At 42.0% G+C, this 23,418-nt stretch overlaps 4 protein-coding genes across 6 annotated transcripts in view; all 4 read left to right on the forward strand.

Moving 5' to 3' along the window:
* LOC126489063 (UDP-glucuronosyltransferase 1A8-like) overlaps positions 1 to 23,418 on the forward strand; it is a 50,206-nt gene that overhangs the window by 3,394 nt on the left and 23,394 nt on the right. The window contains exon 1 of one of the 2 annotated variants that reach the window (XM_050123085.1): positions 7,513 to 7,540. The exons of the other annotated variant lie outside the window; for it this stretch is intronic. Within the exon in view, the coding sequence (XP_049979042.1) occupies positions 7,528 to 7,540 (13 nt within the window). The 5' untranslated portion in view covers positions 7,513 to 7,527. Of the gene's footprint in view, positions 1 to 7,512; positions 7,541 to 23,418 lie in introns of those variants that run through there. 2 annotated transcript variants of the gene reach the window in all.
* LOC126489066 (UDP-glucuronosyltransferase 1A8-like) overlaps positions 1 to 23,418 on the forward strand; it is a 37,681-nt gene that overhangs the window by 2,614 nt on the left and 11,649 nt on the right. The window contains exon 1 of one of the 2 annotated variants that reach the window (XM_050123088.1): positions 16,645 to 16,721. The exons of the other annotated variant lie outside the window; for it this stretch is intronic. The gene's annotated coding sequence lies outside the window, so the exon portion shown is untranslated. Of the gene's footprint in view, positions 1 to 16,644; positions 16,722 to 23,418 lie in introns of those variants that run through there. 2 annotated transcript variants of the gene reach the window in all.
* On the forward strand, positions 7,564 to 8,426 carry LOC126489067 (UDP-glucuronosyltransferase 1A7-like). The gene has a single exon (XM_050123090.1). The coding sequence runs from the start codon at positions 7,626 to 7,628 to the stop codon at positions 8,409 to 8,411; it is 786 nt and encodes a 261-aa protein (XP_049979047.1). The 5' UTR covers positions 7,564 to 7,625; the 3' UTR covers positions 8,412 to 8,426.
* On the forward strand, positions 10,969 to 13,606 carry LOC126489061 (UDP-glucuronosyltransferase 1A7-like). The gene has a single exon (XM_050123082.1). It carries the CDS (start codon positions 12,701 to 12,703, stop codon positions 13,604 to 13,606), a length of 906 nt encoding a protein of 301 aa, XP_049979039.1. The 5' UTR covers positions 10,969 to 12,700.

A 23,418-nucleotide genomic window follows, 5' to 3' on the forward strand; every position in this document is an offset into this window, starting at 1 on the left:
CAAGCAGTACTAACTGCCCCAGTTCTGGAACCTGAGAGGAGGGAGGTCCTATACCTAGAGTGAGTTATTGGCCAGCTCTTTTCTAGATTATCATAGCTGTTGCTTGGTTTCTTCTACAGGAACAATAGAGGTGGTAGTATATTAATATGACAGCCATGGGGTAGTATATTTTAATTAATTATTTTTAGTTTATCCTCATTGGTGCTTTGCCTGCATGTATATCTATATGTGGGTGTGAGAAGCCCTGGAATGGGAGTTACAGACAGGTGTGAGCTACCACATGGATGCTCAGAACTGAACCCTGCACCTCTGAATGAGCAACTAGTGCTTCCAACTACAAGTCATCATTCTAGCCCATATCCAACCATTTTAATATTTTTCCAGAGTTCAACTTCTATTTTTCTTAACAAAGGAGAAAACTTTGCTCATCTGAGGTCCAGAGAGGTGGACCTCTATCGGTCCAGACCAGGTTGCTGGGTCACCTTGCATGGAGAAATGAAGACATTTGGACTTCTCAGGCCAAGCATTACTCACCCCAACATTTTTCTAGAATGGGCTGAGGTGGCATTTTTCCTCTTTGACAGAGCTTAGTGGTGTACACTCAGAAGTAGGACTGGAAGCAACAGTCTAAGGACTCGAGGTAGCTTTGACCCTAATCTCCTGATAGAGAAGGCAAGTGGCTCATTGTTAGGGATGACCTTTGGAGTTGGCATATGTAGCAGGCACACTGAGTTACCATTGAGACACACAGGCTGGTCTCTATGGTCTCTGCATTTTGTTTCTGTCCTACCCCAGATGGAATAGACAAGTAATTTCTACTCTATTCCTAAAGTAGCTGTCTGGAAAGGGTCTCGGAAGATTAGGGAACCTTCATGAGTGCCCCTGTGTTCTCATTTTCTTATTGACACCATAGGCCTGGGACAGTCACCCCTATGTGCTGTGCTGTGCTGTGTGAATGGTGGATGCAGCGAGGGAGAGGCACATTTGCAGTAAATGATCTTATGGTTGTAATTTGGACTATGTTCAGATCTACAAACCGTGCAGAAATTTCAGGCCTGTGTTTACCCAGGGGAGGACAAGAAATTATACCATTACGCCATAAACAAAAAATATCTTAAAAACGATGTATGACCACACAGAAAAGTTATGACCATGAAGCTCTTACAACATTTTGTTAAATCTTCATGACCTTGCTTGGAGAGTCAATGTACAAAAGTCTCCCTGTCTGGTGCCTGCAGGGTGGGAAGGAACACTGTCCCTACACTGTATGTGGTGAGCAGACCCTGAGCATCACTGTTTTAAACCCAACTCTAATGGTTTGCGTGACGACTGTTTGCAGAAACAATACGTGTTTAGAGGCTCTAATAAACTCATGAGATGTCAATATGTCCTGACTCATTATCAGGCCCAAGACCAGCCCAACATCAGCCCCTCCTAAAGCTGTGAGAATGGTGGAAGTCCTAAATTCTGATTGCTTTGTTCCAAGGAAAGCAGAGCCCTGGCCATTGTACTTGAGGTAACTTAGTCTGAGCGTCATCATGGAGGCAACAGCTTTCAGAGGTTCAGCTCTTCCTCTGCTGTCCTCCGTCCAGATGTCTGTCTGAAAGCCAGGCTGAGGAAGAAAGTCATCCTGTCTTAGGAAGAGCACTAGAAAGAACAGAAACTGATCTAACACAGCTAATGTTTCCGTTTGACAGGGACAATAGTTGTGTTGTTGGTTTACTGGAGTCCTACAGCAGGGCAGAGTCCCAAGGTTCACTGCCTGTCAGTCAAGACTCCTGCACTCTCAGATCCATGGATTCGAAGCAATATTGATTAGACCCTGGTCTGTCCTTTCTTGCATACAGTACCCTTTAGGGAGAGACTTGTTTTTTTTTTGGGACCGCTAACATTCTCTACCTCTTCTTGGTGACACCCACTGTCTATCTCTCTAAGCCTCCCTTCTTGTGAAGTATCAATGAGCATGTCTATGATGTGCGCAGAGGATCTTTATAGGTAGCTTCTTAATTTTTCTGAATTGCAAAATCCAAACATATGGCTTCATGACTCTTTCAAAACTGGTTCTGCAATGCAGGTGATGATCTTTCCAAAACAAAGATCATAAACCTTTTTTTACGTCACAAATGACAAATAGGTTTTGGAGCCAATGCAGTTCATTAATTATTAATCTTTTGAGTAAATCATTAGCCTTGGATTTTCACTTGACTTGCAAACATACAAATACACATGTCCACCACACTAGATTTTGAACCTCTTCTTTACCAACCAGCTCTATTAGAAGAGCAGAGAGTCTCAGCAGCTGGATTGCCGCAGGCTGAGCTTCTCCCATGGCTCCTGCAGGTTTTCCAGCCTCCCTTCCTGTGTTTGTGTGTCTGCTGCTGGCCTCTGGCTTTGCCCAGGCAGGCAGGTTGCTGGTGGTGCCCATGGACGGGAGCCACTGGTTCACCATGCGGTCGGTTGTGGAGAAACTCATCCACAAAGGGCATGAGGTGGTGGCAGCTGTGCCAGAGGCGAGTTGGCAACTGGGAAAATCCCTGAATATTACTGTGAAGACGTACTCAATTTCTCATACCGTAGAGGATTTAAACCGGGAGTTCAAGTATTTTTCTGATATGCAATGGAAAACTCCAGAACAAAGTATGCTTTCTTTAATGACAGGCTCAGCCAAAGGTTTTTTTGAATTAATATTTTCAAACTGTAGGAGTTTGTTTAAGGACAAGAAGTTAGTGNAAGAGAGTCTTTGGTTTAGCCAAGAAAAGATAAATTCTTTACTTGTTGAAATAGGAGCGGTGGGGCTTCGTCCCCAGCACCCCGGCCGCCTGCTAGCTCATGCCCAAAATAACAACACACAAACTGTATTCATTTAAACACTGCTTGACCCATTTCTATCTAGCCTCTTCTAGGCTCATTCTCACACCTGAACTAGCCCATTTCTAATAATTGTTTGTAGCACCCCAAGGTGCTCTTACCAGGAAGATTCTAGCCTACATCCATCCTGGGTCGGAGCTGCCTGGGAGAGCTGAGCATGGCGTCTCTGATCCAGAGAGCAGAGCTGTCGGGTTTCTCCAGGAGCAGAGCAGAGTCTGAGCTCACTTCCTCTTCCTCCCAGCATCCTATTCTGTTTACTCCTCCCACCTATGTTTTAACCTATCAGGGCCAAGGAGTTTCTTTATTGCTTAACCAATAAAATCAACAGATTGATATATGACACTCCCACATCATTTACTGAGCTGTGATTTATCGTTTATCCCACTGCATATGGAATTTCTTCCTGGTTTGATAATTGTTTTGTGCCCACTCACTAATTATGAAACAAATCTATATTGGTGCCCTATTGATATGGCTGTGTATACCTGTGAGGATATCACATACACATTCAATGCTATAATATAAGTTTTTTTTTTTGTTTTTGTTTTTTCGAGACAGGGTTTCTCTGTAGCTTTAGAGCCTGCACTGGAACTAGCTCTTGTAGACTAGGCTGGCCTCGAACCCACAGAGATCCTCCTGCCTATAATATAAGTTTAACTATGTATGTGTGCCTCCCTCTGTGTGTGTGGCAACGACATGAAATTAGAAAGGAAAGGGACAAAGAAAATTTCCTTAAGAGAAACAAAACCAGTAAGTAATGATAGACATGCCTCATGAAGACAGAAAAGGGGATGTGCAGGAGTAGGAAGAGGACATACGGAGGGCAAGGTAGGGTAGCGGGAGACGAAATAAACAGAAAAGACAACGTCTGAAAAATTCCAGAATACCACTGAATACTCTGTATGACAACTTTAAAAATTTGTTTAAAGAGACAAAAAAAAAAAAAACTCCTCTACAATGTAATTTTATTGTTTTGGAGATGTTTTTAAAAACGCATCAAGCATTGAAGCCATCATCATTTTCTGTCAGCTGCAGTCCATAGGGGTAGACAAGCAGCTTTTCCGCATTTCAAGAATCACTGATACGATACGGAGGATGCAAAGTCAGTGTATTTTCTCAAATAACACAAAATGTAATGAGAGAAGAACACCACCATATGGCCCTAGACAATACAAGGCAACAGAAAAGTTAGAGTGCGAAGGGAAAAGACAAGAATTAGAGACTCACTTGTTAGCAAGTTTAGGAGTCCCACAGAGGTACTACATGGGAGTCAAGTGGTGGTGGTGCATGCCTTCAATCCCAGCACTTAGGTTGCAGTGGATCTCGGTCTGTGGGTCCGAGGCCAGTCAGGTCTTCCAGAACTAGTTCCAGGACATCTAGGACTGTTACATAGAGAAACCCTGTCTCGTCTCGAGAAACCAAAATAAATAAATAAATAAATAAATAAATAAATAAACAAACAAACAAATTACTAGATAAGGAGCTATGGTGTCTGTTCAGAGGGCCTGGGGCAGTCCATGCAGGCCCTGTGCAGACTGCTTCAGCCTAATCATTTCATATGAACTTTGCTGAGTGATATAGAAGGCCCTGTCTTTGGGGGTCCTCCATTCCTTCTTTCTCCCCGACTTCTTCTGCCTCTCTTCCATGATGTTCCCTGAGCTCTGACTGGAGGGATTGGGTGGAGACATCTCACTGAGAGCTGTGTGTTCCAAGGTCTCTCTATGTAGTGTCGTGCTGTGGGTCTCTGTTTTCTCTCACATCTGTTACACGGGGAATCTTCTCTGTTGATGGCTGACTAAGCTACTGATCCACTTGTACAGCAGAATGTCATTATGAGTCATTTCATTGTTACTTCCTCCCAACTAAGCACAGGAATACTTGGTTTTACCCTAACTGTCTAGATTTCTGGACACCTAAGCAGTATGAGGTATGGTTTCCATCTCATAAAAATGAATGAAAAATGAATTTTATGCTCTGGTAATGCTGAAGCATGCGTGGGCAGCCCACATATGGAGGTTCTGTTGAACTTGTCTGTGTTCATGATCTACGTTAATGGGGAAGACTGACCAAGCAGTATCCATCTCACGGAGTGGGCCTTAATTCAAATCAGACATCGGTTGGTTACTTCAACAAGGTTTGTGTCTCCATTGTCCTAGCAAAATTGTTGGCAAGACAAATTATAGGTGCGATTCTGCTTAAACTGAGTTTTTATCTGATTCCCCCTGCCCAAATATATCAAGCCTGGCTCCTTCTCTAAAATATGCAGACGTTGGAATTTAACTGTCAGGGTGGAGCTGTAGTATAACCTTTCAAGTTGAGAGGAACCACTCTTTGACTTCCCCAGCCAAGCAGTACTAACTGCCCCAGTTCTGGAACCTGAGAGGAGGGAGGTCCTATACCTAGAGTGAGTTATTGGCCAGCTCTTTTCTAGATTATCATAGCTGTTGCTTGGTTTCTTCTACAGGAACAATAGAGGTGGTAGTATATTAATATGACAGCCATGGGGTAGTATATTTTAATTAATTATTTTTAGTTTATCCTCATTGGTGCTTTGCCTGCATGTATATCTATATGTGGGTGTGAGAAGCCCTGGAATGGGAGTTACAGACAGGTGTGAGCTACCACATGGATGCTCAGAACTGAACCCTGCACCTCTGAATGAGCAACTAGTGCTTCCAACTACAAGTCATCATTCTAGCCCATATCCAACCATTTTAATATTTTTCCAGAGTTCAACTTCTATTTTTCTTAACAAAGGAGAAAACTTTGCTCATCTGAGGTCCAGAGAGGTGGACCTCTATCGGTCCAGACCAGGTTGCTGGGTCACCTTGCATGGAGAAATGAAGACATTTGGACTTCTCAGGCCAAGCATTACTCACCCCAACATTTTTCTAGAATGGGCTGAGGTGGCATTTTTCCTCTTTGACAGAGCTTAGTGGTGTACACTCAGAAGTAGGACTGGAAGCAACAGTCTAAGGACTCGAGGTAGCTTTGACCCTAATCTCCTGATAGAGAAGGCAAGTGGCTCATTGTTAGGGATGACCTTTGGAGTTGGCATATGTAGCAGGCACACTGAGTTACCATTGAGACACACAGGCTGGTCTCTATGGTCTCTGCATTTTGTTTCTGTCCTACCCCAGATGGAATAGACAAGTAATTTCTACTCTATTCCTAAAGTAGCTGTCTGGAAAGGGTCTCGGAAGATTAGGGAACCTTCATGAGTGCCCCTGTGTTCTCATTTTCTTATTGACACCATAGGCCTGGGACAGTCACCCCTATGTGCTGTGCTGTGCTGTGTGAATGGTGGATGCAGCGAGGGAGAGGCACATTTGCAGTAAATGATCTTATGGTTGTAATTTGGACTATGTTCAGATCTACAAACCGTGCAGAAATTTCAGGCCTGTGTTTACCCAGGGGAGGACAAGAAATTATACCATTACGCCATAAACAAAAAATATCTTAAAAACGATGTATGACCACACAGAAAAGTTATGACCATGAAGCTCTTACAACATTTTGTTAAATCTTCATGACCTTGCTTGGAGAGTCAATGTACAAAAGTCTCCCTGTCTGGTGCCTGCAGGGTGGGAAGGAACACTGTCCCTACACTGTATGTGGTGAGCAGACCCTGAGCATCACTGTTTTAAACCCAACTCTAATGGTTTGCGTGACGACTGTTTGCAGAAACAATACGTGTTTAGAGGCTCTAATAAACTCATGAGATGTCAATATGTCCTGACTCATTATCAGGCCCAAGACCAGCCCAACATCAGCCCCTCCTAAAGCTGTGAGAATGGTGGAAGTCCTAAATTCTGATTGCTTTGTTCCAAGGAAAGCAGAGCCCTGGCCATTGTACTTGAGGTAACTTAGTCTGAGCGTCATCATGGAGGCAACAGCTTTCAGAGGTTCAGCTCTTCCTCTGCTGTCCTCCGTCCAGATGTCTGTCTGAAAGCCAGGCTGAGGAAGAAAGTCATCCTGTCTTAGGAAGAGCACTAGAAAGAACAGAAACTGATCTAACACAGCTAATGTTTCCGTTTGACAGGGACAATAGTTGTGTTGTTGGTTTACTGGAGTCCTACAGCAGGGCAGAGTCCCAAGGTTCACTGCCTGTCAGTCAAGACTCCTGCACTCTCAGATCCATGGATTCGAAGCAATATTGATTAGACCCTGGTCTGTCCTTTCTTGCATACAGTACCCTTTAGGGAGAGACTTGTTTTTTTTTTGGGACCGCTAACATTCTCTACCTCTTCTTGGTGACACCCACTGTCTATCTCTCTAAGCCTCCCTTCTTGTGAAGTATCAATGAGCATGTCTATGATGTGCGCAGAGGATCTTTATAGGTAGCTTCTTAATTTTTCTGAATTGCAAAATCCAAACATATGGCTTCATGACTCTTTCAAAACTGGTTCTGCAATGCAGGTGATGATCTTTCCAAAACAAAGATCATAAACCTTTTTTTACATCACAAATGACAAATAGGTTTTGGAGCCAATGCAGTTCATTAATTATTAATCTTTTGAGTAAATCATTAGCTTGACTTGCAAACATACAAATACACATGTCCACAACAATAGATTTTGAACCTCTTCTTTACCAACCAGCTCTATTAGAAGAGCAGAGAGTCTCAGCAGCTGGATTGCCGCAGGCTGAGCTTCTCCCATGGCTCCTGCAGGTTTTCCAGTCTCCTTTCCTGTGTGTGTGTGTGTCTGCTGCTGGCCTCTGGCTTTGCCCAGGCAGGCAGGTTGCTGGTGGTGCCCATGGACGGGAGCCACTGGTTCACCATGCAGTTGGTTGTGGAGAAACTCATCCACAAAGGGCATGAGGTGGTGGCAGCTGTGCCAGAGGCGAGTTGGCAACTGGGAAAATACCTGAATATTACTGTGAAGACGTACTCAATTTCTCATACCGTAGAGGATTTAAACAGGGAGTTCAAGTATTTTTCTGATATGCAATGGAAAACTCCAGAACAAAGTATGCTTTCTTTAATGACAGGCTCAGCCAAAGGTTTTTTTGAATTAATATTTTCAAACTGTAGGAGTTTGTTTAAGGACAAGAAGTTAGTGGAGTACTTGAAGCAAAGTACTTTCGATGCTGTGTTTCTGGATCCTTTCGATGTGTGTGGCTTGACTATTGCCAAGTACTTGTCACTCCCATCTGTGGTCTTTGCAAGAGATGTATTTTGCCACTATCTTGAAGAGAGTACTCAGTGCCCCAGACCCCTCTCTTATGTTCCCAGACTTCTCTCGAAATACACACACACTATGACTTTTATGGAGAGAGTGTGGAACCACATCACCTATATGGAGGAGCGTGCATTTTGCCCCAGTTTTTTCAAAACTGCTACAGATATTGCCTCTGAAGTCCTCCAGACCCCAGTGACTATGGAAGACCTCTTCAGTCAAGTGTCCATTTGGCTGTTACGCACTGACTTTGTGTTGGATTTTCCTGCACCTATCATGCCGAACATTTTCTTCATTGGTGGGATCAACTGCCACCAGGGAAAGCCACTCTCTAAGGTATGTTGTCTCTCCTTCAGCACATGAAGAGAGCCTTTGGTTTGGCCAAGTAAAGATAAATTCTTTACTGAGCTGTGATTTATTGTTTACCTCACTGCATATGGAATTTCTTCATGGGTTTGAGATACTTTATGCCAACTCACTAATTAGGAAACAAATCTATATTGGTGCCCTATTTATATAGGTGTGTATACCTGTGAGGATATCACATATACATTCAAAGCTACAATCTAAGTATAACTATGTATGTGTGCCTTTCTCTGTGTGTATGGCAAGATCATGAAATTAGAAGAAAAGAGACAAAGAACATTTTCCTTAGGAGCAGCAAAACCAGTAAGTAATGATAGACATGCCTCATGAAGACAGAAAGGGGGATGTGCAGGAGTAGGAAGAGGGCATCCGGAGGGCAAGGTAGGGTAGCGGGAGACGAAATAAATAGAAAAGAAAATGTCTGAAAAATGCCAGAATACCACTGAATACTCTGTATGACAACTTTAAAATGTTGTTTAAAGAGACAAAAAAACCTTCAATGTACATTTTACTCATTTTTGAGATGTTTTAAAAAATACATCAAGCATTGAAGCTGTCATGATTTTCTGTTGGCTGCACTCTATAGGAGGGCACACAGCTTTTCCGCATTTCAAGAATCATTGAAGTTCGAGGCCAGCCTGGTCTACAAGAGCTAGTTCCAGGACAGGAACCAAAAACTACAGAGAAACCCTGTCTCGAAAAATCAAAAAAAAAAAAATCATTGATATGATACAGAGTGGATGCATTTCTCAAAGAAAATAAAATGTAAATATGTAAATGAGAGAAAAGAAAACTACCATATAAAATGGGACAATACAAGCACACAGAAAAGTAAGAGTGCCAAGGGAAGGGATAAGAATCAGAGACTCACTTGTTAGCAATTTTAGAAGTCCCACAGAGGTACTACATGCGAGCCAGGTGGTGGTGGCACATGGCTTTAAACCCAGCATTCAGGAGGTAGAGGTAGGTGGATCTCTGTGGGTTCAAGGCCAGTCAGGCCTTCCAGAACTAGTTCAAGCACATCTAGGACTGTTACACAGAGAAACCCTGTCTGGAGAAACAAAAATAAATAAACAAAAATAAATAGGTAAACAAATGACTAGATAGGAAGCTATGGTGTCTGTTCAGAGGGCCTGGGGCAGTCCATGCAGGCCCTGTACAGACTGCTTCAGCCTCTTCAGTTCATATGAGCTTTGCTGAGTGATATAGAAGGCCCTGTCTTTGTTGGTCCTCCATTCCTTCTTTTTCCCCAACTCCTTCTGCCTTTCTTCCATGAGGTACCTTGAGCTCTGACTGGAGGGATTGGATGGAGACATCTCACTGAGAGCTGTGTGTTCCAAGGTTTTCTATGTAGTGTCATGCTGTGTGTCTCTGTTTTCGCTAACATTTGTTACATGAGGGATCTTCTCTGTTGATGGCTGACTAAGCTACTGACCCATGACTACAGAGAATGTCATTATGAGTCATTTCATTGTTACTTCCTCCCAACTAAGCACAGGAATACTTGGTTTTACCCTAACTGTCTGGACTTCTGGACACCCAAGCAGTGTGAGGAATGGATTCCATCTCATAAAAATGAATGAAAAATGAATTTTATGCTCTGGTAATGCTGAAGCATGCGTGGGCAGCCCACATATGGAGGTTCTGTTGAACTTGTCTGTGTTCATGATCTACGTTAATGGGGAAGACTGACCAGGCAGTATCCATCTCACGGAGTGGGCCTTAATTCAAATCAGACATCGGTTGGTTACTTCAACAAGGTTTGTGTCTCCATTGTCCTAGCAAAATTGTTGGCAAGACAAATTATAGGTGCGATTCTGCTTAAACTGAGTTTTTATCTGATTCCCCCTGCCCAAATATATCAAGCCTGGCTCCTTCTCTAAAGTATGCAGACGCTAGAATTTAACTGTCAGGGTGGAGCTGTAGTATAACCTTTCAAGTTGAGAGGAACCACTCTTTGACTTCCCCAGCCAAGCAGTACTAACTGCCCCAGTTCTGGAACCTGAGAGGAGGGAGGTCCTATACCTAGAGTGAGTTATTGGCCAGCTCTTTTCTAGATTATCATAGCTGTTGCTTGGTTTCTTCTACAGGAACAATAGAGGTGGTAGTATATTAATATGACAGCCATGGGGTAGTATATTTTAATTAATTATTTTTAGTTTATCCTCATTGGTGCTTTGCCTGCATGTATATCTATATGTGGGTGTGAGAAGCCCTGGAATGGGAGTTACAGACAGGTGTGAGCTACCACATGGATGCTCAGAACTGAACCCTGCACCTCTGAATGAGCAACTAGTGCTTCCAACTACAAGTCATCATTCTAGCCCATATCCAACCATTTTAATATTTTTCCAGAGTTCAACTTCTATTTTTCTTAACAAAGGAGAAAACTTTGCTCATCTGAGGTCCAGAGAGGTGGACCTCTATCGGTCCAGACCAGGTTGCTGGGTCACCTTGCATGGAGAAATGAAGACATTTGGACTTCTCAGGCCAAGCATTACTCACCCCAACATTTTTCTAGAATGGGCTGAGGTGGCATTTTTCCTCTTTGACAGAGCTTAGTGGTGTACACTCAGAAGTAGGACTGGAAGCAACAGTCTAAGGACTCGAGGTAGCTTTGACCCTAATCTCCTGATAGAGAAGGCAAGTGGCTCATTGTTAGGGATGACCTTTGGAGTTGGCATATGTAGCAGGCACACTGAGTTACCAATGAGACACACAGGCTGGTCTCTATGGTCTCTGCATTTTGTTTCTGTCCTACCCCAGATGGAATAGACAAGTAATTTCTACTCTATTCCTAAAGTAGCTGTCTGGAAAGGGTCTCGGAAGATTAGGGAACCTTCATGAGTGCCCCTGTGTTCTCATTTTCTTATTGACACCATAGGCCTGGGACAGTCACCCCTATGTGCTGTGCTGTGCTGTGTGAATGGTGGATGCAGCGAGGGAGAGGCACATTTGCAGTAAATGATCTTATGGTTGTAATTTGGACTATGTTCAGATCTAGAAACCATGCAGTAATGTCGGGCCAGGGGAAGACATGAAATTATACCTTTATACCACAAAAAATTATCTTAAAAATGATGTACGACAGTATAGAAAAGTTATGACCATGAAACTCTTACAATATCCGGTTAAATCTTCATGACCTTTCTAGGAGAGTCAGTGCAGAAAGGTCACCTGGTCCCGTGACTGTAGGGTGGGAAAGAACACTGTGCCTACACTGTAAGTGGTGAGCAGACCCTGCGCATCACTGTTTTAGACCCAACTCAAATGGTTTGTGAGATGACTGTTTTCAGAAACAATACGTGATTAGAGGGTCAAATAAACGCATTGAATGCGCTGTCATCATCCCTGACCCATAATTCAGCCCTAAGACCAAGCCCAACATCAGCCCCTCCTGGATTTGTGGGGAAGGTGGAAATCCTAAATTCTGATCCCTTTGTTCCTAGGAAAGCAGAGCCCTGGCCATTGTACCTGGGATAACTTAGTCTGAGCATCTTCATGGAGGCAACAGCTTTCAGAGATTCAGTTCTTCCTCTGCTGTCTTCCATCCAGATGTCTGTCTGAAAACCAGGCTCAGGAAGAAAGTCATCCTGTCTTAGGAAGAGCACTAGAAAGAACAGAAACTGATCTCACACAACCAATGTTTCCGTTTCGACAGGGACAATGGCTGTGTTATTGTTTTAGTGTAACCCTACAGCAGGATGGAGTCCCAAGGCTCAGTCCTGTCAGTCAAGACTCCTGCACTCTCAGATCCATGGAACCATGCAGCAATACAGGGTTGATTTGACCCTGACCTGTCCTCTGTACCATCATGTGCCCTTTCGGGAGAGACCAGGTTTTCACTGACCTCTGGGATTCCCTATCTACCTCTTCTTGGCGACTCTCATTGTAAATCCCTCTTAGTTTCCGTCTTAAGAGAAACAAATGACCATATGATGGATTTAGAGGATCCTGATAGACAGCTTCTTAATTATTCTGAATTAAAAATCCAAGAACATTTTTTCATAATTCTTTCAAAACTAGGTTGCAATAGAAGGCATGATCTTCTCAAGACACAAATCATAAATATTTTTGTAACCTGAAAACACAAAGTAGTTACTTTACCCAATATAGTTCATTAATGATTGCTCTTTTGAGTAAATCATTAGCACTAAATTTAACTTCCCTTATACACATAGAATTCTTTGTGTCCAGTGAAGGAGACCGTGTGCTTCTCCTCAACCAGCTCTATTAGAAGAGCAGAGAGTCTCAGCAACTGGATTGTCTCAGACTGAGCTTCTCCCATGGCTCCTGCAGATTTCCCAGCCTCCCTTCCTGTGTGTGTGTGTCTGCTGCTGGCCTCTGGCTTTGCCCAGGCAGGCAGGCTGCTGGTGTTGTCCATGGATGGGAGCCACTGGTTCACCATGCAAACGGTTATGGAGAAGCTCATCCACAGAGGACATGAGGTGGTGGCAGTCATGCCAGAGGTGAGTGGGCAACTGAGAGAATCCCTGAATTTTACAATGAAGACATACTCAACTTCTTACACTTTGGAGGATCTGAACCATAAGCACAAGAAATACACTCACGCTCAATGGAAGACTCCAGAACAAAGTATGCTTTCTTTAATGACAGGCTCAGCCAAAGTTTATTATGAATTAATAATTTCCCACTGTAGAAGTTTGTTTAATGACAAGAAGTTAGTGGAGTACTTGAAGCAGAGTTCTTTTGATGCTGTGTTTCTGGATCCTTTCGAGCTCTGTAGCTTAACTGTTGCCAAGTATTTATCGGTCCCTTCAGTGATGTTTACAAGATATTTCTATTGCCACTATCTTGAAGAGGGCACCCAGTGTCCCAGTCCGCTGTCTTATGTTCCTAGACTTTTCTCAAAACTTTCAGACACCATGACTTTCAAGGAGAGAGTGTCGAACTTTGTTTTTTACATGGAAGAGCGTGCATTTTGCCATCACTTGTTTAAAAGTGCTACAGATATTGCCTCTGAAGTTCTCCAGACCCCCGTGACTTTGGAAGACCTCTTCTCCCAGGCGTCTATTTGGTTGTTACGCACCGACTTTGTGTTAGATTTCCCCAAACCTGTGATGCCAAACATGGTGTTCGTTGGTGGGCTCAACTGCCAACAAGGAAAGCCGCTTTCCAAGGTACATTGTCTGTCTTTAGCACATGAAGAGGAGCCTGGTTTCAGGCAATGAAAAGGAAATTATTTACTCAGCTGTGATTTGATGTTTGCTTCACTGCATAACGAATTTCTTCCTGGGTAGAGAATTGTTTTGTGCCATTCACTAATTAGGAAAAACTTTACTTTATAGGTTCCCTCTTGATTAAATGTGTATACCTATGACAAATTTGCATATATATTTCAAGGAACAGTCTTATTTTAAATCTTTATGTATGCCTTCTATTTGTGTTTGGGGTCATAAAATTGGACAGAGAGGGGACCAAGAAACTTATTTGAGGAGCAACAATGGCAGAAATGATAGACATGTCACATGAAAACAGAAAGCAGAATGATCAGTGATAAGAAGAGGACATATAGAGGGGAGTAAAATACAGCTTGCCTGAAAATTGCCCTAATGACACTGACCACTTTGTATGATGACGCAGAAAAGAAATTTAAGAAGACAACAATAAATCTTGAAGCTATATGTTGAGGCTTTCAGAGATGTTTAAAAAATACAGTATTCTATAAAGCAGCTCTCAAGTTTGTCAGCTGCACTATATAGTATTCCACATGAAGTTTTTCTGTATTTCAAAAATTAGGGATATGATATGTATGATGCAATATAGTTAAATTCTTTCTCAAACAAATCAAATATAATAAAATAAAACAAAACTCACTACATCAAAATTGGACAAGAGAAGCAAACAGAAAATTAAGATCACGAAGAATAGTCACAAGAATCAGAAAAGCGCTTGTTTCCACATTCAGGAGTCCTATGAAAGTACTGAACAGAAAGCTATGGTGTCTGTTCAGAGGGCCTGGGGCAGGTCCATGCAGGTCCTGTGCAGACTGCTTCAGCCTCGTCAGTTCATATGAGCTTTGCTGAGTGATTTAGCTGGTTGTGGTCTTTGTTGGTCCTCCATTCCTTCTTTCTCCCCGACTCCTTCTGCCTCTCTTCCATGAGGTACCCCTGAGCTCTGACTGGAGGGATTGGATGGAGACATCTCACTGAGAGCTGTGTGTTCCAAGGTCTCTCTATGTAATTTCTTGCTGTGGGGCTCTGTTTTTGCTCCCAGCTGTTACATGAGGGATCTTCTCTGATGATGGCTGACTAAGCTACTGACCCATGAGTACAGCAGAATGTCATTATGAGTCATTTCATGGTTACTTTTCCCCCTTAAGAACAGGAATATTTGGTTTCACCCTGCTGTCTGGACTTACACCCTCTGATTCTTGGTCACCTAAGCAGAATGAGGTATGGGTTCCAACTCATGGAGTGGGCCTTAATTCAAATCAGGCAGAGGTTGGTTACTCCCACAAGGTTTGCGCATCCATTGCCCTATCTTATTTTGTAGGTAAGACAGATTCTAGGTGAAAGGTTTTGTGGTTGGGTTGATGTTTCTTTTTCTCTTTTGGTAGACTGCGGAGTACAATTCTGTAGGGATAGCTTACAACACCAGGGATCCAGCGATGAGCCAGATTTATATGTAACATTAGCCCGAGGTGAACACACCCCCCCAATGGGCTGGGCTATCGCTGGATCCCTGGTGTTGTAAGCTACCCCTACACAATTCCATATCATAGACATTAGAAATTAAGGGTGAAGGTTTGATGTAGGCACCAGCTCAACTGTTCATGTTCATTGGGTTAATGAGTTGTGTGGATGTTTCCTTCAGCAATGGGGTCTTGTCAGATTGTGGAGAGTACCCCATTGTCTTGGCTTCAGCCTGGGTTGTTTGGGAATTTCCACAGGGTCCCTTGGAATGACCAACAACTGAATTGGATGAAAAGCATTCCCAAGGAGGACGTTTAGTTTAGTTTGGTGACAAATATGGCTAGTAGCAGTCTTCTGTCCCTCACTATTTAGAGTCATCTTCTAGATTGTCTTCATATATTTATTATAGGAAGTTTCCAGTGCCCTGCACTGAGTTTCTATATTGCCACTCAAATGTTTTTCAATTCTAGCTGTCTCTCTTCTCCTAGCCACCCTCAAACTCCTCTGCCCTCTCCTTCCCTCCTGAAACTCCTGCTCTTATCTCCATCCCTACTCCATCCTGCTCATTATTGTATATTATTTCCCTCTCCCTGGAAGATCCACTTGTCCTGCCTAGTCTGTTCCTCTCTGCCTAACCTCTCCAGGTCAATAGATTGCATCTTGGTTATAATTTTTATAATGGCTAATATCCAATTATAAATAAATGCATATCATATTTATCTTCTGATCTAAATTACCTCATATAGCATGATTTTTCCTAGTTCCATACAGTTGCCTACATATGTCATGATATCATTTTTTTTAATAAACTGAATAATGGTCATTTATGTAATTGTATCACATTTTCCTTAACTGGTCTTCTGTTTAGGGACATCTAGTTTTTTCCCCCGTAAACTCTGGTAAATAGGACAACAATGAACCTGGTTGATTGAGGGAAGTGTCCCTGTGGTAGGATGAGGTGCCCTTTGGGTATATGCTCAAGAGTGGTATATACCACTGGATATTGAGGCAGATCTATTTCCATATTTCTGAGGAGCCACAATTCTGATTCCCATAGGACCTGTATGAGATTGCACTCTTATATGCAGTGGATAAGTATGTGATGGTTACAACACAATGCCTACAAGTCTCTCTGGAGAATTCATCACACAGGCATATTTAAATCTTGCAGCAATGGTGACTCCATGGAGTTACCATACACACAAGGGCAACACAGAGTTGGTTTGGCTCCGCACCGGCCTTCCCTACACAAGGTGTTCTTTAGTGAGGGCCCTGCTTTTCTGTGATGCTCTTTAGCATCCAGTCCTTGTCCCTGACAACTACCTTTCACTTCTCACCATCCACCCTTCTTAGACCATGCTAGGATGCTCAAACAGGCAAGCGCGTGACAGATGCAGAGACTGTTTATGGACAGTTTCTTAATTTTTCTGAATTCTCAATATCCAAGCAGATCATTATATAACAGTGTTTAAAAGCTGGCACAACAATAGAAGGCATGATCTTCCCAAGGCAAAGGTCACAAGTTTTTCTCTTCTGGAAAACACAGAACTAGCCAGTCAGCAAAACCATTTCATGAATTATCCTTCTGGATAAATCATTGGCAGGGACTGGGACTTCACCTAGGAATATGTAAATCCATGCCTCCATCGAGGTGAGTTTGGTATCTGGATCTTCCCTGTCACTGTCTTAGAGAGGTCGAGTCTGGCTGCTGGATTGCCCTGGGATAGGCTTGTTCTATGGTTCTGCAGATTTCCCAGCTTCCCATCCTCTTTGTGTGTGTCTGCTGCTGCCCTTTGGCTTAGCCCAGACAGATAGGCTGTTGATGTTGCCCGTGGATGGGAGCCACTGGTTTACCATAAAATCTGTCTTGTTCAAATGGACCATTGTGGTCTTAGGTTAGTGGCGATGGTGCAAGAAGTGAGATATCAGTGCAGAAGACTCCTGGATTATACAGGAAACACTTACTCAGCTTCTTACTTTCTGGTGGGTTGTGACTGAGAGTTCAAGGATTTTGTGGACGCTCAGTGGAAAAAACAAGAGATCAGTATGTTTTCTCTATCAGTGGGATCAGCCAAAGTTTCTCATGACATCATTTTTTTCACTGTGTAGAAGTCTATTTACCAAAAGGTAGTTAATATCTTACCCACATCAGAGGGGTTTTTTCTTTTTGAGGCTTTTGTGGACCATTTTGATGTGAGTAAAATAGTTGCCAAATATCTTTCCCTTCAACGTGAGTTGGTGAGTAGTGTGATGTTCTGCTTAATGTCCAGTGAAGTACGTAATGTGCCTGGGCCTTTTGCATATTCCTAAACTTCTGTCTTTCCTCCCTTATACTGTGACTTTCAAAGAGAGTGTCCAAAGTCACAAAGCCACTGTCCCAGGAATATTATCTGTCCCTTCGCTCAGAAAGGGTAGCTTGTCTACATATATTGGTCGTGGGGAAGATTTCTTATTAAACTGTTTGTCATTTATGTTTGTAACATTTATAGTCTGGTCCAATGAATTATCTCTTGCAAATTTACTTACGAAACTTTATAAGTTTTTCCTCACTGGTGTGTATGTACATACAGTTGAATTAGTTATTCCTAATTTTCATGTTGTTTCAAAATCCTGGTTTCATATCAATCCCTTCTCATCATTCTTTTATTCCATCCATCCATTCCCCACTTGCAAAAGTGCTTCAGGAGACAAGGTTGCAGTTTTCAATATGTTTTGAAATTGTTAGTAATAGATGTGTATAACAATGCATCATTTAATATATACTTTATTAAGATAATATCTAGTTATTGGTGCGGTGTATTGCTCCTCCCCTTGTACTTTGCTTGGTAACAGATCGCTGACATCTTCACAGGTGGAAGCTTAGAGATCTTCTGTGGTCTTCAACAATGCTTTATTACCTTCATGTTTTCAACCAACCACTAACAGTAGACACTTAAGCTTTTGTTTCGTGTTTCTCTATGGACAGGACTGTGCAAAGTGTTAAAATACCTGTTTCCTGTTTTAACTTTTCTCAGACTTGTATCCTAGATACAGAATGGCCTGGTCTAATTGTACGCCAATTTTTATGTATGTCATATTGCATTCTTTGAGTTTGAGAAGTGGATTTTAAACCACATGTAGTGTGACACTAAGATCAAAGCTGAATGACAGTGGTAACTCTTCCACTTCCTCTCTTTTTAGATGTTGTCCACTTAATAAAGTTGTCATAACTTTTCTTGATGAAAATACTGTATGTAGCCACTCATTTTTTCCTTAACAGTACTAGAAATTGAACCCTAGTTCTTATATGTGCTAGGCAAACATGTTACTACTGAGCCATATCCTTTTTACTTTTTACTTTTTTTTTTGGAGACAGGTCTGACTAAGAATAAATTGACTAGGCTACTTTTCAACTCATCCTATAAAACAGTCAGGCAAAATTCAGTGTCAGTGGGTAATCCTAAGGTCATCCATGAAGCTTGCTTATCTTAGTTTTGTAATCAAAGTTTTCAGACTTACACAGGGACATTCTATAGTGTAATGAATACTCTTCTTACATCCTTCCATATCTTTTTAAAATTAATGCAGTGTGTTAAGCATAGACTTGGTCAGGGGTGTGAGTCCATGTACTCCAGGGTGGTACAGGGATGAACAGGGATGAGCAGGAACACATCTCCAACAAGATCCATGCTTGTTTCCCCTAGGGTGCCATGACATTGAGTTCTGCACACTGGTGTGTTGCGGGAGCTCTTTCCGCTCCTTCAGCCAATAGCCATTGAGAGACCACACAGCTGGGCGGCAGGAACGTGCCCCTCACAACACTGGTGCTTTTTTTTCTGATTATTATTGAGCTCTACATATTTCTCTACTTCCCTTCTGCCTTTCCCCTCGGCTTCAACCCTCTCCCAAAGTCCCCACGCTCCCAACTTACTCAGGAGATCTTTCTCTTCTTCCCATGTAGATTAGATCTATGTACATCTCTCTTACGGTCCTCATTGTTTTCTGGGATTGTGACTTTTTGGCTGCTTTTCTTTGTTTCATGTTTAAAAACCACTTATGTTTCAGTACATGTGATAATTGTCTTTCTGTGTCTGGGTTACCTCACTCAAAATGATGTTTTCTAGCTCCATCTATTTTCCTGAAAAATTCAATATGTTGTTATTTTTTTCTGCTATGTAGTACTCCATTGTGTAAATATACCACATTTTTCTTATCCTTTCTTTGGTAGAGGGCATTTAGGTTGTTTCCAGGTTCTGACTATGACAAACAAAGCTGCTATGAACATAGTTGAGCACATGTCTTTATGAAATGATTGAGCATCCTTTGCATATATACCCAAAAGGGGTATTACTGGGTCTTGGGGAAGGTTGTTTCCTAATTTTCTGAGAAATTGTTGCACTGATATCCAAAGGGACTGTACCAGCTTGATTTCCCACCAGCAATGCAGGAGTGTTCCCTATTCCCCACAACCTCACTCGCATAAGTTGTCATCAGTGTTTTTGATCTTGGCCATTCTTAGAGGTGTATGATGGAATTTCAGAGTTGTTTTGATTTGCATTTCTCTGATGACTAAGAATGTTGAACATTTCCTTAAGTGTCTTTCAGCCATTTTAGATTCCTTCTTTGTATATTTTAGAGATCAGACCTCTGTTTGATGTGGTTTTACTGAAGATCTTTTCCAATTCTGTAGGCTATTGTTTTGTCTTGTTGTTCATGTCCTTTGCTTTATAGAAGCTTTGCAGTTTCATGAGGTCCCAATTATTAATTGTTTCTCTCAGTGTCTGTGCTGCTGGGGTTATATTTAGGGAGTGGTTCCCTGTGTCAATGCGTTCAAGTACACTTCACACTTTCTCTTCTATAAGGATCCACACTGGTGCCTTTTAACTGTCTGACATTAAGGATCAGTAAGAACACATCCAATTTATCATTTCTTGTTAATATAATATAATGATTTTATATTTATTTTTATTCATTTGACATAACAACTACAATTCCTCCTCTCTCCCCTTCTCCAACTCTCCCCTACCTTTCCCTCAGAGAGGGTAAGTCCTCTAATGGGGAATCAACTAAGCCTGGCATATAGAGTTTAGACAGGACCAAGTGCAATCCCCTGCATCAATTTATGAATTTAAGGTTTTATAAATGTTATTTAAGACCCTCCAAGATGGCAAAAACCAGAGATTCACAAGGTAAGACAATTTAGTTTTTAAATTTTTAAATGTTTTAAAATTTTCTTTCTTAACTAGCTTTCTTCATGAAGGAGTGTTGGAGCCCACAAGACTATATAGTAAATGTACATCTGACAGATTTATAAATTGAGACCCCCCAAGTGTACAACTTTTGGAGTATCCCATTTTGAAGAGCTGCAGGAATACTTGTCTTTTGAAAAAGTTGCTGTCATGTCTGTGGAAACCTAGGAAGCCATGAATTTTTTAATTAAAATGAAATTTATTTTCATAACACTTCAGCAGTGTGACTTCTCCTGCACAGGCAACAGCATGACCTTTCTATTCCTCCACACCTAGAAGCCTTAGAGTGACAATATTCACTCTTTGTTCTAACACTCAAATTTACATGGAGTCAATCCCACAAAATTAGCTGCGAACAAGACCACATAGAAATTCTCATCGAGACAGGCATGGAGTAGGAAGGTGTTGTGCCCCACCTTTGCTAACAAACAAATCTGGGTATCCCCATAGAGATTAGATGAGGAAAATGGGTGAATCTAGGATTCAGGGACATTTAGTAACTTATCTAATAGTTTGAGATGTTAAGTACTTCCCTTTGGATGTTGGCTCTTTCCTGGGTCATGTCCTTTTCCAGAGCACTGCTTTGTCAGGCTTTACCTGCCCTTTTTGTGATTTTGATATGCATGTTATCATTGTTGTTGCCTATGGACTTTTCTATATATGTCTATAGAAACCAAAAACCTCATGGAGATCACCCCTTACTCTTCTTCGCTCCCTTCTTCCCCCCCCCCCTTCACCTCACTTTATTTTCTAGCCTTACAAATAAAGACTATGTAGTGGTAATGTACTTGAGTTAATTTTTTACCATCGTATCCTGGCCTGCCATAAAAATCCTATTCTGAGCCCTGAGGGGGTACTGAGGCTGGTACTCAAGGCCCCCAATAAAGGAGCTCCTCAGACATGAACTAGCCACACCAAATATTGAGCCACATATATCTCCTCCACCTCTCTCTCTCTCTCTCTCTCTCTCTCTCTCTCTCTCTGTGTGTGTGTGTGTGTGTGTGTGTGTGTGTGTGTGAAAACCCTTTTCTGATTTTCTATGGGGTAAAAGAATTCCTGCCCTGGAACTTGCTGGGACCCGGATTGCTGGTTTTAAGGGTATATATTACTGGGAATATTTGTAACAGATATAGAGAAATATAAAGAAACATGGACAAACAATTCCTGTTGTGAGTAGACTTCTTTACCCTCAGATTTTTACCCCCCCATTCATTTATTATGGAGAACTTTCTTGAAGCCTGTAAAGAATACCCTAAAAGATCAACGTTTAGGGACCACGTTAATGATTAGCTGGATGAGGGTGTCAGAAGCACTGTAATTTAATATCCAGGCAGGTATCAGCTGCCACGTGGATGCTGGGAATTGAACCCAGACCTCTGGAAGTGCAGCCAGTGCTTCCAACTACTAAGCTATCTTTCTAGTTCCCATTCTCCTTTTTAAAGATTTTTTTCAGAGTTTGCCTTCCATTTACCTTCTTAAAAGGACCAGACTTTGCTTATCTGAGGTCCACAGAGGTGGACAACTACTTGCACAGACCAGGTTGCTGAGTCATCCTGCATGGATCAATGAATCCACCTTTGGACTTCTTAGGTCAAGAATTACTGGCCCCAGCAGTTTTCTGGACTTGGCTGAAGTGGTGTTTTTCTTCTTTGGGAGGGTTTAGTGGGGGTGTACTCAAAAGCAGGACTGCAAGCAACAGTTTAAGGACTCAAGGTAGCTTTGAACCTCCTCTCCTGATAGAGAAGCCAAGTGAATCAACATTAGGGATAACCTATGGAGTTGGCATATGTGGAAGGCACGCTGAGGTACCACTGAGACAAACAGGCTGGTCTCTAAGGTTTCTCCCTTTTTGTTTCTGTCCTACCCCAGGTAGAATAGACAAGCAATTCCCACTCTGCTTCCTAAGAAAGCTTTCTGGAAAGGGTCTTGAAAGACTAGGGAACCTTCATGAGTGCCTCTGGTTTCTTATTTTCTTATTGACACCCTTGGCCTGGGATAGTCACTCCTATGTGCTGTGCTGTGTGAATGGTGGATGCAGCGAGGGAGAGGCACATTTGCAGTAAATGATCTTATGCTTGTTATTTGGACTATGTTCAGATCTACAAACCGTGCAGAAATGTCAGGCCTGTTTCTACCCAGGGAAAGATATGAAATTATACCTTTACAATACACGCAAAACAGTCTTTAAAATGGTGCAGAACAGTACAGAAAAGTTAATGCCATGTAACACTTACAATATCTGGTTAAATCTTCATAACCTTGCTCTGAGAGCCTCTGCGCAAATGTCACACTGTCTGGTGCTTGCGGCGTGAGAGGGAACACTGTCCCTACACTGTATGTGCCGAGCAGACCCTGAGCATCACTGTTTTAGACCCAAGTCAAATGGTTTGCGTGACAACTCTTTTCAGAAACAATATGTATTAGAGGCTTTTTAACAAATGCACTGCATATAAACAAACTGAAAATTAAAAACTACATGGTCATTTCATTAGATGCTGAAAAAAAATCCTTCAACAAAATACAATATCCCTTCATAATAAAGGTCTTGGGAAGAACTGGGATACAAGAAACATACCTAAACATAATAAAGGCAATATACAGCAAGCCAACAGCCAACACCAAACTAAATGGAGACAAACTCAAAGTGATCCCACTGAAATTAGGAACAAGGCAAGGTTTTCCACTCTCTCCATAATATTCAATATAGTTCTTGAGGTCTGAGCTAGAGCAATAAAAAAAAAAGAAAAAGAAAAAAAAAGGAGATCTTGAGTCGAGAAATACCAGGCTACCTAGAAGATAGAACGTATTTTTTTGTTGTTGTTATAGGGGCCGAGAAGTCCAAACTCAGCTATGTAGAGCAGAAACCAGAGAGAGAGAGAGAGAGAGAGAGAGAGAGAGAGAGAGAGAGAGAGAGAGAGAAAGAGAGAAAGTATGACTCCTGGCCTCCAGGTGGTTTTCTTCTGGTACCCAAAAGGTCACACCCCTAACTCAGTCCCACTTCTTTTTTTTTTTTTTTTTTTTTTTTTTGGTTTTTCAAGACAGGGTTTCTCTGTAGCTTTGGAGCTTGTCCTGGAACTCCCTTTGTAGACCAGGCTGGCCTTGAACTCACAGAGATCCGCC

The sequence above is a fragment of the Alexandromys fortis genome, unplaced genomic scaffold, assembly GCF_014885135.2.
Source record: "Alexandromys fortis isolate MF-2015 unplaced genomic scaffold, M_Fortis_MF-2015_v1.1 scaffold_213, whole genome shotgun sequence".
NCBI lineage: Eukaryota > Metazoa > Chordata > Mammalia > Rodentia > Cricetidae > Alexandromys > Alexandromys fortis.

Bases quoted from the DNA above. Each gene is read 5' to 3' on its own strand.
- LOC126489067 (XM_050123090.1), top strand. From the start codon at position 7,626: ATGGACGGGAGCCACTGGTTCACCATGCAGTTGGTTGTGGAGAAACTC.
- LOC126489061 (XM_050123082.1), top strand. From the start codon at position 12,701: ATGGCTCCTGCAGATTTCCCAGCCTCCCTTCCTGTGTGTGTGTGTCTG.